The 19,333-nt window shown below is 40.2% G+C and overlaps 1 protein-coding gene across 3 annotated transcripts in view; it reads left to right on the forward strand.

The window, feature by feature from the left end:
* The first annotated feature begins 760 nt into the window (after positions 1-760).
* LOC133053673 (cyclin-Y-like protein 1) overlaps positions 761-19,333 on the forward strand; it is a 34,341-nt gene continuing 15,768 nt past the window's right edge. The window contains exons 1-4 of one of the 3 annotated variants that reach the window (XM_061138191.1): positions 761-1,178; positions 11,881-11,955; positions 13,763-13,797; positions 19,137-19,237. In XM_061138191.1, the coding sequence (XP_060994174.1) occupies positions 947-1,178; positions 11,881-11,955; positions 13,763-13,797; positions 19,137-19,237 (443 nt within the window). In that variant the 5' untranslated portion in view covers positions 761-946. Of the gene's footprint in view, positions 1,179-11,880; positions 11,956-13,762; positions 13,798-19,136; positions 19,238-19,333 lie in introns of those variants that run through there. The other 2 variants (XM_061138193.1, XM_061138192.1) reach the window with 2 other exon arrangements.

Raw genomic sequence — 19,333 nt, forward strand, 5'->3', positions numbered from 1 at the left:
CCCTAATTTACCGATGAGGAAGCGGAGGGGTGACGCGTCCTCGAGTCTCATTCAAGACACGGACACAGCTCTTTATTGAGGACCCGGGGGATTGCTATGGTTAAACTGAAGGCGGAAACTAACACTCTTTATAAGTCAATTTGAGAGGAGCATTTAGTTACAAAAAACTGTCAACAATTCGGGTGTAACTAAGTTCGTTGAGGAATGCATCAAATGAGTCAGCTGTCAGACCTGGTGAAACCGAGTTGCTTAACGGAACTGACTCTTTACTAACAAGCCTTCTATAGAGTCCACTGGCTCTCTAGCTTCGATTCACAAACTCCCGCAATGCTTCCCGAAGGACCGGAAAGCTCCGAGTGCCGCACGAGGAATGGAAACAGGAGTCCGGGGCGCGCCACTCGAGGGGCGGAGCAGTCGCGGGGTGGGGGCGGGGCATTGTGAGTCACGTGCCTGCTCTCTGAGGCGGGCGCTGGGAGGAAACTCTGTGTGTGATTGGTCCGCGGTAACCAGGTGACCGAAGGACGCGTTCCGGTTGGCAAGGGCCAGCCAGGCGAGCGGCTTTCAGTCGGGAGGCGGCGGCGGAAGGAGGAGGAGCTCCGGCCGCGCTCTCTCCCGGCAGTGGCTGTGCGTCTCAGCGCTCGTCGGGTCCCCACCCCTTTTAAATAAGCCGGGCTGGTCGCCGCCTTCACTGACTAGTTGACTCCGGGGAGGCGGCGGCGGCGAGATGGCGGGGTTGCCGCCGGGCCCGGAGCCCTGCCCCGGGCCCGGCGGCGGGGCGGACAGGAGAGAGGCAGGCGAGGCCGCGTCTCCATGTGCGGCGCAGCCCCGGCATAGCCCGGTGCCCGCCGGTGCCCGCCGCGCCATTGTTGGGGGAGGGGGCGGTCTCTGAGCTTGGCGGAGTCCGGGGCCGAGCGGAGGCGACGGCGGCGAGGAGCGGAGGCGCCCCATGGGGAACACGCTGACCTGTTGCCTGTCCCCCAATGCCAGCCCCAAGTTGGGCCGGCGCGCGGGGCCGGCGGAGCCAGACTACGAGTCTGAGGTCTACGAGGCGGCGGCCGGAGACGCGGTGGCCGTAGCACCGGCACCGGCGCCGGCTGCCGTGGAACCCACCGAGCTGGATTTCCGAGCGGGTGAAGGCCACCACCTGCAGCACATCAGCGACCGGGAGATGCCCGAAGGTAAGGAAGCGGCCGGCGCCGTCTGCTCTCGGGCTTACCTCTGGCCTCCGCCGACCCCCAGGTCCCCCGGGAGGAAGCCGCCGCCTAGGGCTCCTTCCTGCCTGGAGTTGGCTCTCTCGGGGCTGGGCACCAAGGACGGAGGCTGGCCCTGCCTGGCGTCCCCACCCCTTATTCTTTGTCCGTCGCGTCCAGCCAGTCTTTCTCCCTCTTCTCTACCCGAACGCCCAATTCTTCCCCATTCCCTTTTCGCAACCCGACCCAAGACCCTCAAGTCTGTGGCTCCTGTTCGTGATTCTATTTAACGTCTCGTGGGACTTTGTAAATACTTTCTGATGTATTCTCTCTTTTCTCAATGAAAACTTAAATACTCCCATCTTCGGCGATATCCATCCCATCTTCCTATCCTTACCTATTCAAATGGTACCTAAGAGAAGGAACGAGGTAAGGATCTAGATACACTTCCACTCGTTAGGATAGTTGATACTCGGGACAATTAAGACAGATTTTAGGGTTTGTTATTTAAAATCAAAACTGATATCGACAGAGTTAGTGTGGCGTTAAGTAATATTCTGTCTAGAGTTGTCCTGATTGAAGCGACCTTATTCTAACTATAATCTGAAAACGATAAGAAAGAAAAAGGTTGGAGGATGTCTTAAAATAACTGAACGGTGTGAAACGTTACTGCAACGGCTGCAGGGAATAGTTTTGTTGTTGTTGTTGTGTTTACCCAAAGACGATCCCACGGAGCTCTGATTAAGATTCCCACTTTGACACAAAAATGTCTTCAGCTCCCCAGCTTTAACCAACTTCACTTGCATGTTGCCTCTTCTAAGGGAGGATTGGGGGTGGTTCCTGAGACTGTTGGTCAAAAGTTTCAAAGGAGAAAAAAGAAATTCAGACTTTACTTTGTAATACAAAGATTTGGCAGTTAAGATGGCAGATCCTGCAGGAAAAGTTGTCTCCATGGCTACCTCTCCTTCCAACCCCCTCCTGCCAGTGGAATCCTATTCAACTTTTATAATGTTCAGGTAAAATTCTGAAGAGGAAGTGGCTGGGGGTGGGGGTGGGTTGTCATGGAGAAGAGGAGAGAGAGGAGAGGAAATGTTTGATTTTTTTTTTTCCTCTAGAATTTTGAAACTGGACGGCTCTAGGTTTTAAAAAAAAAAAAAGATTCTGGATAACACTGTGGCTCATTAATAAAGACTGTGTTCTTTAAAGTAGAAAACATTGTGCCGTGAAGATGTTAAAGCCCCACTGGCCCACTTGTTTCATTTAAATGCCAGAGAGTATTTCTTTATTTCATAGAGGAAATGTCTTATAGCTCTTCTATTTAAATTTTATTTGGGTTTACTTAATTTCTTTCAAAGTTAGAATAGGTAAGCCTGTGAACTCACCCATGTGATGGACATGGCTTTGTAAGTAGAAAGTACTCCCTTTTCAGAATAGTCAGATACTGTGAAAGAACAAATTATGTAAATTAATTGTAGCTTTAAAAACAAAGCTTGTGCATACCTGTGAAAACTGTTCAGCTTGTTGCTATAAGGTAAGCCTCTAAGTGATTTTAAAAAACAGTAGTAGGCTAGTGTAGGGAGACCAAAGTTGGACTTCTGTATGATTCTTTTACGATTTACAACGTATTTTCGGGTGTATTTCACCTGACCCTTCCATCTATAAATAAGGCCTGTAAATATTCTCCCTGTGATGCCAATGAAGAAGCCAAGACTTAGAGCTCTGAAATAACTGTGTAACATAGCTACTGAACAGAAGAGACAGACTTGAGAGTGGTAGATACACCAAATTCAGTTGTTGGGTGCTTAAAAAAAAGTTTGGAATGCACTTTTTATCTTATAGTTTATCCATAAGATAGGCCTAACTCAACTTCAGTTTGGTTATTTCCATTTGAGTTTATTGTTCACAACTCAGAAGCAACACATACCTCTCCATTCTGTGTCTGTACATTTATTACAATGGATAGGAATAAAAGAAGTCGTGAAATAGCCTCAATTTACCAGTCAGGTAAACATGTTGGTATATTTTAAAGAGTTTGTTCTGCTGACTCGAATTGAAGCCGAGAATGCCCTGGACAGAGGGACATTAGGAGAAACTGGTAAGCGGGCAGGTAAGGTACGAAGCATTTAGTGAGGGGGAGTGCTGAGTCGGGAACTAGAAAAAGAGAGTTCATGAGCACAGAATTTACCTTTTTATGTTTGACATGATTGTTAAAATTTTACTTAATTTTGTCTCTCTTTTTTGGCATTCAATAAAGTGATGAGAGAAACCTCAATTTCAGCATTTGCCTATTATTAAGTTTCCATAGATACGAGGTCAGAACACGAATGTAAAGTGCAAGCACATCGGAAGTTTGCTCTTAATGTTTTTATTTCAGACAATTTTATATCAGTTTCCCTGGAAACTGAGAAATACCTGCATTGATATAAAACATGTTGGCTTTTCAAAACCAAACATAAATGATGCTGTGTGTTTTTCTTCAGAAACCTTTGAGAAGAACATGATTTCTTCAAGCTGTTTCAGTTAACTCCTAAGAACCTAGAATAAATATCAGATAGACTCAAAAGAATTTTGTCGCTATCTTGCCTTTAACAGTGTATCTAATGTAGCTGATGTTAGTGTCAATAATAGAAAATAAGATGCTAAGGTCCTATTATCTGATTTTATTATTATGCATCAGCTTTTCAAACAGCCTTCATATTCTCCTCTTAGGAACTTTGCTCATTCTCTGGTGCAAGCTGCTCTCTCAAGTGATTCCTTCCTTCCATCCTCCAAGGAGTGGGTAGGGAAGGAATTGACAACGTAATGGGGGAAAACCTCTGAGCAACAGGTTTTTCCTCCTTTCAGTAGCTATTATAAACACTTTTTTTTTTTTTTTTACTTTTTTGATAACAGTAAACATTTGAGGTAAAAGATTTGCAAAATACTAAAAAGTCATTCACTCATACTCAGAATATCCAGAATTTTCATTAATATTTTGGTGTTGGTTCTTCCTGAACCTTTTGTATACGAATAAACAGAATGTTGTGTTTATTGTATGAGATTGTTCTTTGTGTGCCACGTTGTAGCTTTCTCTTGTAAAGTGAAGACGGGAAGCTCCTGGAACCGTGCTGACACCTGAAGCGTGCCCCAGGATGTATTTCCACGCAGCTGCATATAGCTGTGCAGTCTGCTTTTTACCACCTGTTTAATGGTTGGAGCATCATTCATTTACCCACCCTTTATGGTTGTCTTTTATAATCTCTTCATATTGCTTTAATCTGGGCACAGACATAAAAAGTGATGTATCGTACTTCCCTGTAGAATTCTGGTCTTGTGGCTTTGTCTTATGACTTAATTAAATTCATAGGGTGAGTCATTTTGTAGTTAAGGTATTTTAACATTAAATGTTCTTTCCCCAAATTAAAGTTACCATTGATTTTTCACTGAACAGTAGATTTCCTCTCTTAGGTTTTTGTGGGTTTTGGTAACCTGTCGGTGTCTTTGAGTCTGAGTAACTAAACTACCACTCGAAGAGATCTGAAATTAATGCTGGTCTTGGGTGACAGACACATCAAAGGACAGCATTAGAAGAAATCTTAGATGATGAAGGAAAATTGGGAGAAGCATAAATGATTTGGCGTACACTGAAATGGATGATTATTGGGCACGATTTAGGGGCAGGACAAACAGAGGTTATACTGACAAAACCCAAACCCTAACTCTGGTCTTTACTTCCTAGAGGTACCTGGGGCCTGTTGACACAGGAATAATGTCAAGTAGCGAGACACTGAGAAGAAAGAAAATGATGGTCATGGACTGAGAAGGGGGCAGTGTTACTGGGGGTGGTCTCCTTAAGTGACAGTGAGCATCCTAGGAGTGAGGGGGAGCCGTGTGAGGTCCTCAGAAGGAAATATGCTCGGTGTAGGCAGAGGACAGAAAGAGGGTGGCTGCAGCTGAGTGAAAGAATGCCAGGAGGAATATCAAGGGGTTAAGGCCTTGTGTCTAGTAGACCTTGACAAGAAAAAATACGGATTTTAGTCTAATTGTAATGGGAAACTATTGAAAGGTTATATGCAAGGGAATGGTGATAATTCTTAAAGAAGGGGAAGGAGACGTGGGGAGAGGGGAGGGAGATCAGACGAGCTACTCTAACGTGGGCAGGGGTAGAATGAAGCAGGGAGACAAGCTAAGAGGCTGGTGTAGTCACTCAGCTGAGAGCCAACAGTGGTTTGAACAAAAAAGCAACATTAATAAGGGCCTAAAATAGGCTGACTTGAAGAAACTGAGTGAATCTAAAAGTAGGCTAACAACAATATGAATGGGATAAGTCACAGAAAAAGAAATGCAGATGGCTTTTAAGCATATCCTCACACATAAGGGAAATGAAAATACAACTACTGTAGCTTGTGTTGGGAGAAAATTCAGAAACTTGGCACTGCATTCTTTGGTGATACTGAAGAAAGTTACATTCATATATTGCTGGTAAAAATGGGAAATTGGTCAACCCTTGAAGGGGAAGTTTGCACAGTCTCACTTAATCCAGAGATCCTACTAAAGGAATTTATTCTGAAGGTATAGGCTGCATATGTTGCATTATCTTCAGTAGCAAAATACTGGAAATAATTCAGATGTCCAGTAAGGGACTGGTAAACTAGCACATCCAGACACTGAAGAATTAGGGAGCTGTGAAGGAGCTCTCTCCACTGTTAATGACTTCATCTCCAGGGGATGTTAACCTGAAAAAAAATGGGGAGAAAATATACACTAATCTCCATGACAGAAGCAGGAGAAATGATATGTATTTGCTTATTAAAGAAGAAAAAGGAAGAACACTAGGAGAAATGCTTGCCCTTGGGTACTCTTATCCTCTTTCCTTTAGTGGGTGGCCTGACTCAATGACATATGAGTTTGCACAAACAGAATCATGTAGGACTGGGAAGCCTGGCGTGCTGCAGTCCATGGAGTTGCAAAGTCAGACACAACTTAGTGACTGAACAACAACAAAGCACTATTTATTTAAGATGTTATTTGGCTGAGGGTGATAAGTGGACATCAACTTTCCTACGAAATGCTAAATGTTCACTTTTGGCTTTTGAGTTAATTTGTGAAAGCTGTGATGTGTCATTTATTATGCTTTATATAGTATATCCCCTCATGGATTGCAGCCTTGTCATGGTGAAGGGGCTTGTGTAACTCAGTGAAGCTATAGTGTATGGATTGCTCTTGAATTTCATTTGATTCTTATCATGTTCTGAGTTAGGCAGTGTAGGGATTCTTCTCTGAGGTATAGAATTGTCCAAGGTTTTACTCATTTTTAAAACCTTGATCAGGACTGTAAATTCCATATACATGACATAGGGATAAAATTTATTGATGGCATTTTGTGCTCTGCTTTGAAATACTACCTTTTTTCTCGCCCCTTTTAGAAAAATTGTTTATTTTTAGGGTATAAAGTAATAAAACTTGAAGAGTTAAAACAGTAACAATGTATGATGTGAAATGAAATCACCGTAGCTTGCAACCCAGAAAGGTTCTTAAAAGTCCAAGAAGCCCGAGCTAAGTACTCTTTAGAAATACATAAAGCCAGGTATACTTACCTGTCTATCATCTCTTGGTCATCATCATTACAGCATTTGATTGAGGATTAAGGTAAGGCAGGACTGAGAACCAAGTTAGAGGCAAGTTGAGAAGCAGTTTGGAAGCCAGGTTGGTCAGAAACTGGGGAAGCAGGTCAGTTGAGGGGGTTGCAGGAGCATGCTGTGTGCCCTCCGGTGAGACAGCCCAGGTCAGCATCTGCTGGCAAGAACCGCTTGGTTAGGGTGTAAAGTGTGGACTCAGATGAAATCACCGGATGACTGTAAGCCATGAAATGTATTATTAGCCATAAAACTAATATACTGTACTACTAGGGGTGATAGGGCAGTTCAGTAAATGGAGTAAACCTTTAAGTAAACTGGAGCCCAGAAGTTGGCCCAGAAAATGCTGACAGTCCTGTTTAATTGCAATATATGAAGTGAAGAAGAACTAAAGGGCCTCTTGATGAAGGTGAAAGTGAAAGAGGAGAGTGAAAAAGTTGGCTTAAAGCTCAACATTCAGAAAACTAAGATCATTGCATACAGTCCCATCACTTCATGGCAAATAGATGTGGAAACAGTGGCTGACTTTATTTTTCTGGGCTCCAAAATCACTGCGGATGGTGATTGCAGCCATGAAATTAAAAGATGCTTGCTCCTTAGAAGAAAAGTTATGACCAACCTAGACAGCATACTAAAAAGCAGGGACATTACTTTGCCAACAAAGGTCCATCTAGTCAAGGCCATGGTTTTTCAGTGGTCATGTATGGATGTGAGAGTTGGACTATACAGAAAGCTGAGTGCCAAAGAATTGATGCTTTTGAACTGTGGTGTTGGAGAAGACTCCTGAGAGTCCCTTGAACTGCAAGGAGATCCAACCAGTCCATCCTAAAGGAGATGAGTCCTGGGTGTTCATTGGAAGGACTGATGTTGAAGGTGAACCTCCAATACTCTGGCCACCTGATGCAGAGAGCTGACTCATTTGAAAAGACCCTGATGCTGGGAAAGATTGAGGGCAGGCAGAGAAGGGGACGACAGAGGATGAGATGGTTGGATGGAATCACCGGCACAATGGACATGGGTTTGGGTGGACTCCGGGAGTTGGTGATGGACAGGGAGGCCTGGCATGCTGCGATTCATGGGGTCGCAAAGAGTCGGACTCGACTGAACTGAACTGAACTGAAGTCAGTATGTTGGCATTAGTCTCCTCCTGTCAGATGATTTCTTGGTCACTACCCTCTCTCTGATATTTTGACAGGGAAAAATCATTTATTGACAGTTTGACAGCATAATTTTAACACTTTTAGGCTTCAGTAATGCATCTTGTTTGTCCTAAGTTGCCTTTATTTTCATATTTTTAACATCTGCAATTGAGATGAATCTCACGATTGATAGAATGTTAGGTTGGAGGAAAAGTAATGTTCAGTGACCTGGTATTTTACGGGTTTCCTCCTGGGAGTGTTTATATTAAGACCCGAACTTAAATTTTTTTAGTCATCCTTTTTCCCCATAAGTCTATCATGCTGTCAAATAAGTTGCAATTTAAATTGGTAATATAAAAGTGATGGGTCTTAAAATATAACTTTAATGATAACCCCTAATCATAAGCTCAAGAATATTTCTCCTGGGTTAAAACATTCTTAAAGATTGCTAGAGAAGTAATTTTAGGAAGAATTCACATATAAAATGCACAGTAATTTCTCAAAATACCTCTAACATTACTGTGTGTGCTTGTAGGAGAGGGGATGAGGGGAAGTGTGGGTGGTAATGCTTTGCTTCAGAGTTGACAGTCTTACCTTTGTGACAGTGAAGAGTACGGTAGGTTTTTTTCATCGTCTCCTTAGACTCTTGGCAAAACAGTTAATGGAGTGTGCAGAAATATTGTGTGTATGTATGAGTTTACTGTCTAATGGCTTACCTGTCAAGTCTATTATAAAATAGTGATGTAATTTTCACTGGCAAAAAGTGCAAGTTGTATAGAAAATTGTTATATAGGCTGTAAACAGAAGATTAATATTTTCTGAAAACCTCATGCAAATTGACAGCAGTAAGGCCCTGGTATGTTTAGTATGTATGAATGATAGGCAGCTCACCAAAGTGGAAATGATGCTGATAATTATGGGAAAGTAGTAAAAACTGTGTAATCGAAAGAAATACAGATTAGATCTACAGTGCTGTTCCTTATTTATATTAGTAGGACTTCCCCCCTCCCCGCCTTTCAACTGTACAGAGCAGGGGTCGGAACTAAAACTGTCATGATTGGTAGTATTATACATTAATGTGGCCCCACCTTCTTCAGGAAGCAGTTTAGCACTGTACCTTGAGCCATGAAAATGATCTAACCTTTTGGCTTAGACATCCCACTTTTGAAGATCTTTGCTAAGGAGATAAAACCATTATTTATTTAAAAAGCTGTATAACAATAGATGAAAAGTTTCCTCATCAAAGAATAGAATGTTGTAAGTACCTAAACCCCAGCAATAGGGGATTGGCTAAGTCCAGCACAGGAATAACGCTTGATGGGCTGTTGTGTATTCATTAAACAGTAAATATGCAACAATCAGATGCAGAAGGGTTGTTAGTAACAAGAAGACATAAATTATACACTAATTAGAGCTTTTTCTAATGTATAAGGAAAACAACTAAAAGTAAGGGTTGTAAGTCTGTGGGTTAATTTTTAAATAGGGTCATTTTGTCTCATGCAAATTTTTGTTCATGACATTTGTTAAAGGAATGAGCAAGTGACTTTTACCTTTCCCCTCCTTCATTGTGATCATCAGTACTGCTGGTTAACCAGGTCTCTTTCAGTTGCAAGTTTGAGAAAATGTCTCAGAATAGCTTAAATTAAAAATTATATATATTGACTTTTATATAACTGGAGTTGAATGAGTAAATTAAGCAGTACTTGACCCAGGAGTTCAATGACCTCACAGCCTATCTCAGTTCTGCTGTCCTCTATTGATCTCTCCTGAAAAGCCTTTCCCCTCATGATGGCAAGAGGAGTGTCCAGCAGCCCCAGACTAGCTAAGGGTCCTAGGGCACCCCTCTGCCTTCTTCTGCTTCTTGGGAAGTTCCAGGAAAGCTGTGATCTATCAGTCAGTTCTGGGTCATGTGCCCACCCTTGAAACCTCTAGGGTAGGGTAGGGGGAGTGCCAGCTCTTTTCTGATCACTTGGGCAAGTTTACTTTTTTCCTGCGTGTTGTCATTTCTTTTATCCCAGCCTTCTTGCTTTCTGTATATAGATCCGTAGTAGCACATCATAGCGTACCTGGAACACACCCTGGGTGTGTGTGTGTGTGTGTGTGTGTGTGTGTGTGTGTGTGTGTTTGGCAGGGGTGTGTGTGTGTGTGTGTGTGTGTGTGTGTGTGTATGTTAAAGCTTGATTCTCTTTGATCCTGACACTTATTTTTCCTGGACTTCCATTGACTTGTTAAATTTTACCATTCCATAAACCCTGATGAAAAATATGGCTACTTTGCAAGCATTTCTGCTTATTTTTTAGATTCCAGTGTAGTCTGTTTACTTTCTGGTACAGGTAAGTAGTCATGAATCCTTTCAGAAGCCTTAGGTCGAAAGTCTGTGCCTGTCAACTTTGTATATAACTGAAATAATTTATTTTCCCAATGTCCCACTTTTCAAATATGTAGGGGGGAAAAAACTTGAAAATAATTTTATGGGTCTTTTACATAAAACTTTTGAGTAGAATATTTTCTCCAAAAACAGCTTAATAAACTCCAAATGCAGTGAAGGAATTTTCACGAAGAACAAAGCAGTCGGTTTAGCTATGTAAATTTCTAGTGCTGGCAGTAACAATTAAATTCCCATTAAACCAGGAAGTCCCAAATTACTGTTCATGCAAAATTCTTTCTTTGGGGAAGAAAAGGCTTCTAGGTAGATAACATTTGTGAAATGCTGGGTCAGACAGAATTCACTATGGGACTGGTTAGTTTTTATTTATTTTTTCATTTATTTTTATTAGTTGGAGGCTAATTACTTTACAATATTGTAGTAGTTTTTGCCATATGGGATGGGGAACCCATGGTTAGTTTTTAATGTATCAATGTATATTCTTTTGATTCTCAGCGATAATGTGTAAATGACGTTGACCACCAAAGTCCCCTTTAAAAATAGGCCAATTATTATGTGGTTTGGGAAATGCTGCCTTAACTGTTGCTCTTTAAAAATCTTGGTCCAGTTTCTTAAAAGATTGTTTAATTGGTTTGAGGTGGACTTCACTAAGTAACTGCCCACAGGGCTTTTACGTTTGTTTTAAACAACAACCTTACTGTCCAGCATGGCAGCTTGTGCTTGCTTGATATTTCTGCCTAAATAGAAGACTGTCCCACCTTGGTGCAAGGTGAACTGCCAGCAGACCCACCTTTTTTATGTAGGTATGGGCAAAATTTTTTTCAAGCAGCCCTTTGATGTGCTCCAGGAAGTACTGTTACTGAAGCCCTCTATTAATCATGCAGCATGAAAGGAAGAAGTGAGAGTTTAAGCTTTGGAAATAGAGGGCAAAGTTAAAACTCACTATCCTGGAAGTGTTCCTATGGATCAGAACATTGAACTCTTATGTAATCCTCTTAAATCTGCCATGATGAATAGCCCCTAGATAAACGGCAGCCAACCAAATGACTTCGTTTGTTGAGTGTAGTTGGAATTAGCCATTAGATTGTCTGAAGAACGTTTGCCAAAAGCAGCTCATTTGGTTATAGCATATTTGATTGATTGAGCTGGTATCTGATAGTAATTGACTACAGCATAACTTGCTTCTTGAGACTTCCTGAAATGTGCTAGTAATATCAGCTTAAAGAGAGGTGACTGAATTTTTAATCAATACGTAGGAGGGGAATCACATACATGATTCGCCTAAAAGTGGCATAGATTAGGTGCAAGTTAAAAAAAACCTAAGACATAGCCCTGGTTTTATTCCACATATATGGAGAATTTCTACAATTTTTCTGTTTCCCAATAGAATTTTTGTATTGTTGCCTTTACTACAGTTTCCTTCTTGTCATTACTAAACGCTCTTCTTAAGACTATTAAACTTGATTAAAATCAGCATGTAGCTGTTTTAAAAGTCATGTCTTTTTCTACTCAACTAAATTGTCACACCTTTTTCTCTTTTTCCTGTGCAGACTTAGCTTTGGAATCAAACCCTTCTGACCACCCAAGGGCAAGCACAATTTTCCTGAGCAAATCTCAAACGGATGGTAAGACAGTGTTTTCCCCCCGCTGAGAAAAAGATTGAAAACTGTTTTTGTTTTGTGTATTATAGGAAGATACAGAAAAGCACTTAGAATGGTTTAAATATTTTTTTTTCATATGTGATAATATTTTAATATGTGATGTTTTATTTTAATATGTGATGATACATTTTTCATTTAGGTGTCACTGTTTTAATGAGGAGAAACACCTAGACCATCTGTTTATACACTTTGCTATTTCTTTATCAGCAGTCAGCTTGCCACATGATTTAGTTGTGGTCTGTTTTTCCATGCTACTTTGTCCTTTTCCTTTCGCTCCAAGAGCACATGAGTTAAAGATGAATGATACGGTTTAGGTCACAGTTAGGTTTTCATAATCAGTTGTTATGTATGGGAGTCGAGGCTTATGATTTCGGCACCATTTTGCACAGTGCTCAACCGGGTGAACCTCTCTCACATCCACATTCATATGAATTTTTAAGTTCTTTTAAAAGTTCTTATAAGAACTTTTAGCTCTTCAAAGTTCTTTCATCCTGATGCAGTGCTGGGTCAGGGTAATCAGACCAATGTGCCTGCCATATGGGATTTTCCAGAAGGTTATCCTCAGTATGGGAAACCTTGTGTAAATTTCTAGTGTCCTGCTTGTTTTAAGATGAGAATCAGAAGTTTTTGCACTCCTGCTTGTCTTGCCTGCTTGTCTTCCTTAATATATGTTAAATCCTAGTTTATTTGCTAAAAAGCCATATATGATCAGGTTTTCCGGTTGTTTATGAGAGCAGGAATACCAGAAGTGAAAGTTCTATAATATTTGAAGTAATGCAGCACAGTAAAAAATAGAGGGTTCTTTTCCTCTTTTATTTTCATTAGATTACTGGTTTTTATCAAAGGGTCTGTCTCAGGAACAGCCAGACGGAAGAGGGCCCAGGCATGGGGGCAGGGCCCAGAGTGTACCACAGTTCTCCAACCTGGGAGCTCCTGGGGTTTCTAGTTTGCATTTTCTTAAAGTGTGTGTACTTTGCCTTGAGGCAATTATTTTTAGTTAGGATTACTGTATTTCTCAGTCTTTTCCAGACTCATGAGCTGCTCACACTGTAGAGAGACGGTGGAGAGAGTAAAAGAAACACTATCCCATGCCCTTGTCTCTCCTCAGTCTAAAGGAATTCGTGCTTGTGATGCCATGGGAAAGTGTATGGCCTAAGACCCTCTTTGAGCTTATATTCTTCTGGCCTTTGTTGGAGCAAAACAGTTCTATGTGCTGTCGATGTATGTTCAGTGAGGTCAGCACGTATGTTAAAATTTATAGATTACTTTCCAGTGTGTAAAGAACCTGTATTTTTTAAGTTGGGTGTTTGAGTAGGTGACCAGTAAGTGGTTTAGGATGCTTCCAGAGACACGGGTGCTTGACCAGAAACTGGAACTTAGAGTTGTCATCTGTTAATCCTGGTGACTAAAGTACATGTAGAACTAGAAAATACTACATACTGTGCAGCTGGTAAATTTTTTTATCAGCTAAATATCTCACCTGGCCTAATTTGCTTTGTCCTTTTCTTTTGTAAATGGAGAGTCTTTGATTTGTACCTAATACAGAGTATCTGTTAGTATTAGTCAAATAGTAAAACTAAGTTTTTAGATATTATTTATAGGATTCATTTTGCTGGGTGGTTTAAATTATATATTTTGTTGGAAATTATTTTAAAAAACCGAATGAAATTTTAACTCTTTGTGTATATTGGTAATCCATCAGATAATTAGTGACTTATTTTTCTATGGTAGTTTTATCAGAATTCATCAGTTAGTTTTTTTTTATTCTTAGTGCGAGAAAAGAGGAAGAGCAACCATTTAAACCATGTAAGTAAATAGTTGAAAAGTTAAGAAATCAATAGTTTGATTAATTAAAAGCATGTCTGCCATGATTCCTAGAAAGTATGATGGATCCAATACTGTTAGCATTAACCTCTTATTTATAAAATTTCTGAATCTCTAGTTCCTAATTATCAAGTATATTCAGAAAGGTTTTTGACTTAGTAGTACCCTTTTCTTTTTTTAAGGGTCCTGACATTTAAGTTAAATTTCAATAATATGATTATAGCATAAAGATCTACCTTAAATTCTTTTGCCTTAAATTTTTTATCTTAGTTTTTAACCAAAGTAATAAAAGTGTAATAGGTAATTTAATTTTTAGCACCGTCCATTGACTTCTTGGCACAACAGGTGAAAGCTTAACTTCCTCGTCCACCGTGATTTTATTTCCCTCCTTCTGTTCCCTTTACATGCATCAGTTTTTATTAAATCGGAATCCCTGTTTACATTATTATGACTAAGCAAGTGTTGTTCCTTGCTGAGCCATGTAGTTCTCTGTGCCACCTCCTTACGCACCTTTCATTCTTCTTCTTCAATGTTAATGAAATCTGAGCACTTCCACACTTCTCAGGATAATCCAGTTCTGCTTTTTCTAGCAAACATGATCTCACACAGCCCAACATAGTTGAGTAGCTCCCTGGCCAGTCTCCCTGTTTTCACATTCTTCATTTTTTTTCTGTGGAATTAATTTCCTGACTATATTCACTTGCCTGTTTTCTAACAGCTATTTTTTCCCCCAAATGTTGTAACATTTGTCACATGCCTATCAAAAATATTTACCATCCACAAAACCACATCTGTTCCATTTCTTCTTGGAGACACTCTTCGCCAACCTTTTGTCTTCCTACCCCCTACATACTAATGATTCCTGGACTGGCTCTGTGCCTGTTTTCCTGGGATATCTGTGTGAAGTCACCTGGGATCTCACATCACTGCTCTCTCCTGTTGGATCCCCTATGTCCTAGATTCTGTTTCCCTCTGTCCTGTTTTACTGGAGCACATTTTCCTGGAAAAAGGCACATGAGCAAAAATTTTATAAAGACCTAGCCTCTGTGAAACTCCTTCTATTTGATAAAGTGTAGAATTCTAGGTCAAAACTAATTTTTGCAGTTTTAGAGGCATTTCCTTCTTGCCTTCTCATTTACAGTGTTGCTCTTAAATCTATTGAATTTGATACATTGTATATTACCAAGTTAGTCTTTTCTCCATTCCTTCCTCCTGTGGAACCTTGTAGTACCCTCTGTCTTTGTGGGGTTTTGAAATTTCATAACATGGTTTGGTTTTGTCACGCTATTGGGGCATTTAAACATGCAGAACATCTTTTCTTCTGGTGAATTTTTTTGTGTGCTGCTTTGGTATTTTCTATTTTTTTCTTTTGGATTCCTGTTAGATGTTGAAAATTTTAGAGCAATATTTCTGCACAGATTTTTTTCCCCTTCTGTTTTCCATTTTGTCTTCTTGTCCTACTTCATGGAGGTTTCCTTGACTCTGCTCTAATCCTTCTATTGAATATATTGTTTTGTCTACCTTATTTTTTAGAGTTCTCTTCCATCCTTTCATTCTTTTTTTCACTGATGCAATTTCTCATCTTTCTGTAGATGTTGAAGATTTTTTTTTAAGTTTTTATTTGCTCCTGGATTTTTATCATTCCCATCAGTTCCTTCTCCCTGCTTTGATCTGTGACTTCTTGGAGGTTTCCCTCAAACATGTGATGGTCCCTCGCTGTCTGTTAAGATCTAACTGGAAGCATCACTTTGCTAACTGATAGACCTCACTGCACGGATTTGGCGACCACGTCTCTGAATTTTGAACCTGCCTTGGGTTCTGTAAGACAGATTGGTTTTGTTGTTCCTGGCCCAGTCACTCTGTAGTTCCAAGGTTGTGCTTCCTCTGTTATGCCATGTCAGTTACTACTCCTTTATCTCATTTTTTCATCTTTCAAACATCAAAAATCATCTGCAGTTTATCCTGTCTTGGGTACAGCTTTTTTGAAAAAATACTTTTAATTCTAATGAGATGATATTTCTGAAAGAAGGTGGGAAAAGAAGTAGACTTGTGGTTGGTCCACTCAAAGTTGGATTTATACTTTGAATGTAAATTCTAAGTTTAAAAGTTTTAATTCAGTGTAGTTAATGATACTGATTCAGACAATACTTTCTATTATACCTACAATTAAAATACTGTACATTTCTACTAAGGCCTTGATTAAGAATCCTGTTCAAACTACTCATCCTGCCACATTGTCCATTAATGTGCAGTAGTGTGGATGGAGTAGTTTACACTAATGCACTTCTTGTTGTTTTGTTGCTAAGTCAGACATGACTCTTTTGCAACCCCAGGGACTGTATCCCACCAGGCTCCCCTGTTCATGGACTTTTCCAGGCAAGAATACTGGAGTGGGTTGCTATTTCCTTCTTCAGGGGATCTTCCTGATTGAGGGATCAAACCTGCGTCTCCTGCATTGGCAGGTGGATTCTTCACCCACTGAGCCACCAGGGAAGCCCCACGCTAATGCATAGAATATTACAAAATTTTAAGTTAAAGTCTTAATAATTATTAATAAACACATCTAAAGCTTGTGGAAAGGGGAAGAAAAAAGTGAATTTCAGCTTAATTTTTTTGATGGGTTAAACTCAGAGGCAGTAGGCAGGATGGGAAGATTCACTTGGGTGGAGGCAGAATTTCAACAGGTGCTTGACTTTTAATGATAAGTTTTGGGGGGGATTGTTACTTATTAGTCTTCCAGTATGATGGTTTTCTAGTCTTTGCCATTAAACCTGAAGTCTACTAAGTAAGCCTTTTCCCTTCTTGTAAAGATTGTAGACGTCCATCTGTTCTGTCCTTAGCTCTGAATGAAGGTAAATACTCTTCTTCATTGAACATTAAACTATCAGTGAGTGGGTTCTGCTGTTTGATTTTTGTATTTGCATTTTATATCATTAATCTTTGTCAGTGTAGTTTATTGAGGTTTTGAGCCAGTGATGATAAGGCTTTAATCATAAAGGACAGTTACCTTAAATTTTAAAGTGAGATGAGGGGAAAGTAACCTGTTGGCAGCTAATACATCCAGGCTTTGCTCAGAGGCTTTAATTCTGCCATCCTTTAGTGAATAGTAGATGCCAAAAGTTTGAATCGCTTCAGGAGTAGGCCTGGAGAAGTGTTCACTATTTCTTTGGTAGGATCTAGCCAGTAGTCTGTAGGTTACTGATAGACTAAATGAGCACCCATAGTCTGTAGGGCTACGTCTGATTAAACTTCTTAAACGTTTCAGCACTAATATTTCCAAAGATAAACAGATATAATTCATAATAAAGAAAAAGTTTTAATAGAGAAAAACGGGATAAATGTTACCCCAAGCGAAAGCTCTACAAACTAGTCTATATTTTGGTGCATTTTCTTACTATTTTTATTCCCCTCATAGGTAGATTTTATAGTCAGAACTGACTTTTACTGTGTGTAATGTGTCATACTCTTAATAGTGGTGACCTTTTAAAAGATAACTTCATTTAGAATATAACTATTTGAATGAACATTTTTCATGCTGTGTCTCTTTTGAGATTCTAAAATTACACATTAACCAGATGGCTTAAGGAATATATGAGTTTCAGTTTAAATCATTTCTAGCTTGAAGGAGAAATTCTTCCAAATAGTACTTTTCAGGTATGTTATGTGTAGAACTTTTTGTTAATAAGGAGTAAGTGGCCTTGCCATAAAATACCTGAAACAAGCAAAATGGTGGCTTATACACCCATTTGGATAGTTCTTATTATTGGCTACTGGCAATGTTTTATTTAAATGCCCTGTATTTTAAAAAAACATTGACTAGATTTTCTCCTTGTTTCACCTTTGATGCGTTTGTGGAGGACACTGATAGAGTGTGACAGCGTGGTGAAAAACTACTTTATTTTAATAGAAGGAAGGAAGGCTCATCTGAATTAGTAAACAAAAACCAACAAAACCAAGTGTTAAAACTGTGTTCTGTGGTATTAAAGAATGCTATTACTCAGAGCTACTGACAGTGACTGGGATTTGATTATTGGCCTTTACTTAAAGGAAGAGAATTGTCCTCACATAGTTCAGGCTGTTTTAGTATTTGACTATGGCTGTGTTTTGGGCTCTTCACAAATAAATGGATACTTCTAAAGTGTTTTAAAGATAGCTTATTCTCTAGAGGGTCTGACAAAGCTCTTTGTCACCTACCCAGCACCACTGCAGATAGTTTGAATGTGTATCATTAGCATGATTTACCTTCCAGTTGTAATTGATCTTAAATAATTGGTCAAATGCTTCTTGATTCCTAATTTGTCCCAGATTCTGTTCTCAGCAGCTGGAGGAGGAGCAGTAAGAATCTGTCACCTGGAGGAGCTTGTTTGCTTACTTAGGAGGGGGATACCAGGCAAGCAGTTGAGACCATGTAACAGGTGGTGAAACAGAGGTGTAAGTGTGCAGAAAGGTAGAAGTTTGGTGGTGTGGCTGCTGGCTGAGGTTTGCTGGAGGTCGATGGGGTCAAGCTTGCTGGGACAAGGAGGAGGAAGAAGCCACTGCAGGCAGAGAGCAGCATGCGCAAGGCAGCAGAGTGCCATGATGAGTGGCAGATAACATGTAGAGTAGAATTAATAAAACTGTGAGATGAGTGGAAAGTATTCTCTGAGGCTCTCCCTTGTGTAATATAATGGCAGTCTTACTTAACCGTGAAATTCTCAGAGCTGCTCTGTCTGTTTCTTGGCTGTGAGAGAATCTTAAAGCTATACCCTTTCATCCTCCAGATAAGGAAACTGAGGCTCAAAGAGATCTATGGCCTTCAGGTCACTAGTGATAGAGCAGCCCTGGCATGCCCAGCCTCTGATTCAAAAACGCTTGTTTCCTCACACTGTCTCCCAAACTAATACATTTATGATTGGCATTCATTTACTGCAATGAAGTGCTCTCACATCGATATTATATAAAGCATTGCATTTTATTGTAGTAAATGAATAGAAATAGAATAGAATAGAATCCGCTGCATTTCATTGCTTAAGGAAGAAACACTGAAGTCTTACTAAAAGCTTTCTCATTACTATAAAGGCAATTTATAATAGGTGCTTTCCAGGTTCATTTGTGGGTCCTTTTTCAAGAGCAGCAGTTTATACCACATTTCTCAGATCTTGCCTGTGGAAGTTAGAGTACAGAGGTTTCCCATGGAGCTGCACGTGATGCCACACTCAGCAGTTCATGGAGTATAAGGAAAATCTTAATGCTTTATCGTCTGACATTTTAACCAAGGAAAAAACACACTTTTATAGGTTTAACTTACTGTGGCATTTTCTTCTATCTCCCTTCCCCTTCAGGTACCTTCAGGGCAGCTTACTAAAAAGTATAGCTTATGCCCAACCATATTTCTAGATGACAGCACAGTCAGCCAGCCTAATCTTAGAACCACAATAAAATGGTGAGTACAACTAGGTTGCCAAGGCTGAGTGGCAGACCCCCTTCATGCTGAAAGCATCCTCGCCATACATAATTTCATTCGTTTGGTTTGTCCTTT

Source organism: Dama dama, unplaced genomic scaffold, assembly GCF_033118175.1.
Source record: "Dama dama isolate Ldn47 unplaced genomic scaffold, ASM3311817v1 ptg000041l, whole genome shotgun sequence".
Lineage (NCBI taxonomy): Eukaryota > Metazoa > Chordata > Mammalia > Artiodactyla > Cervidae > Dama > Dama dama.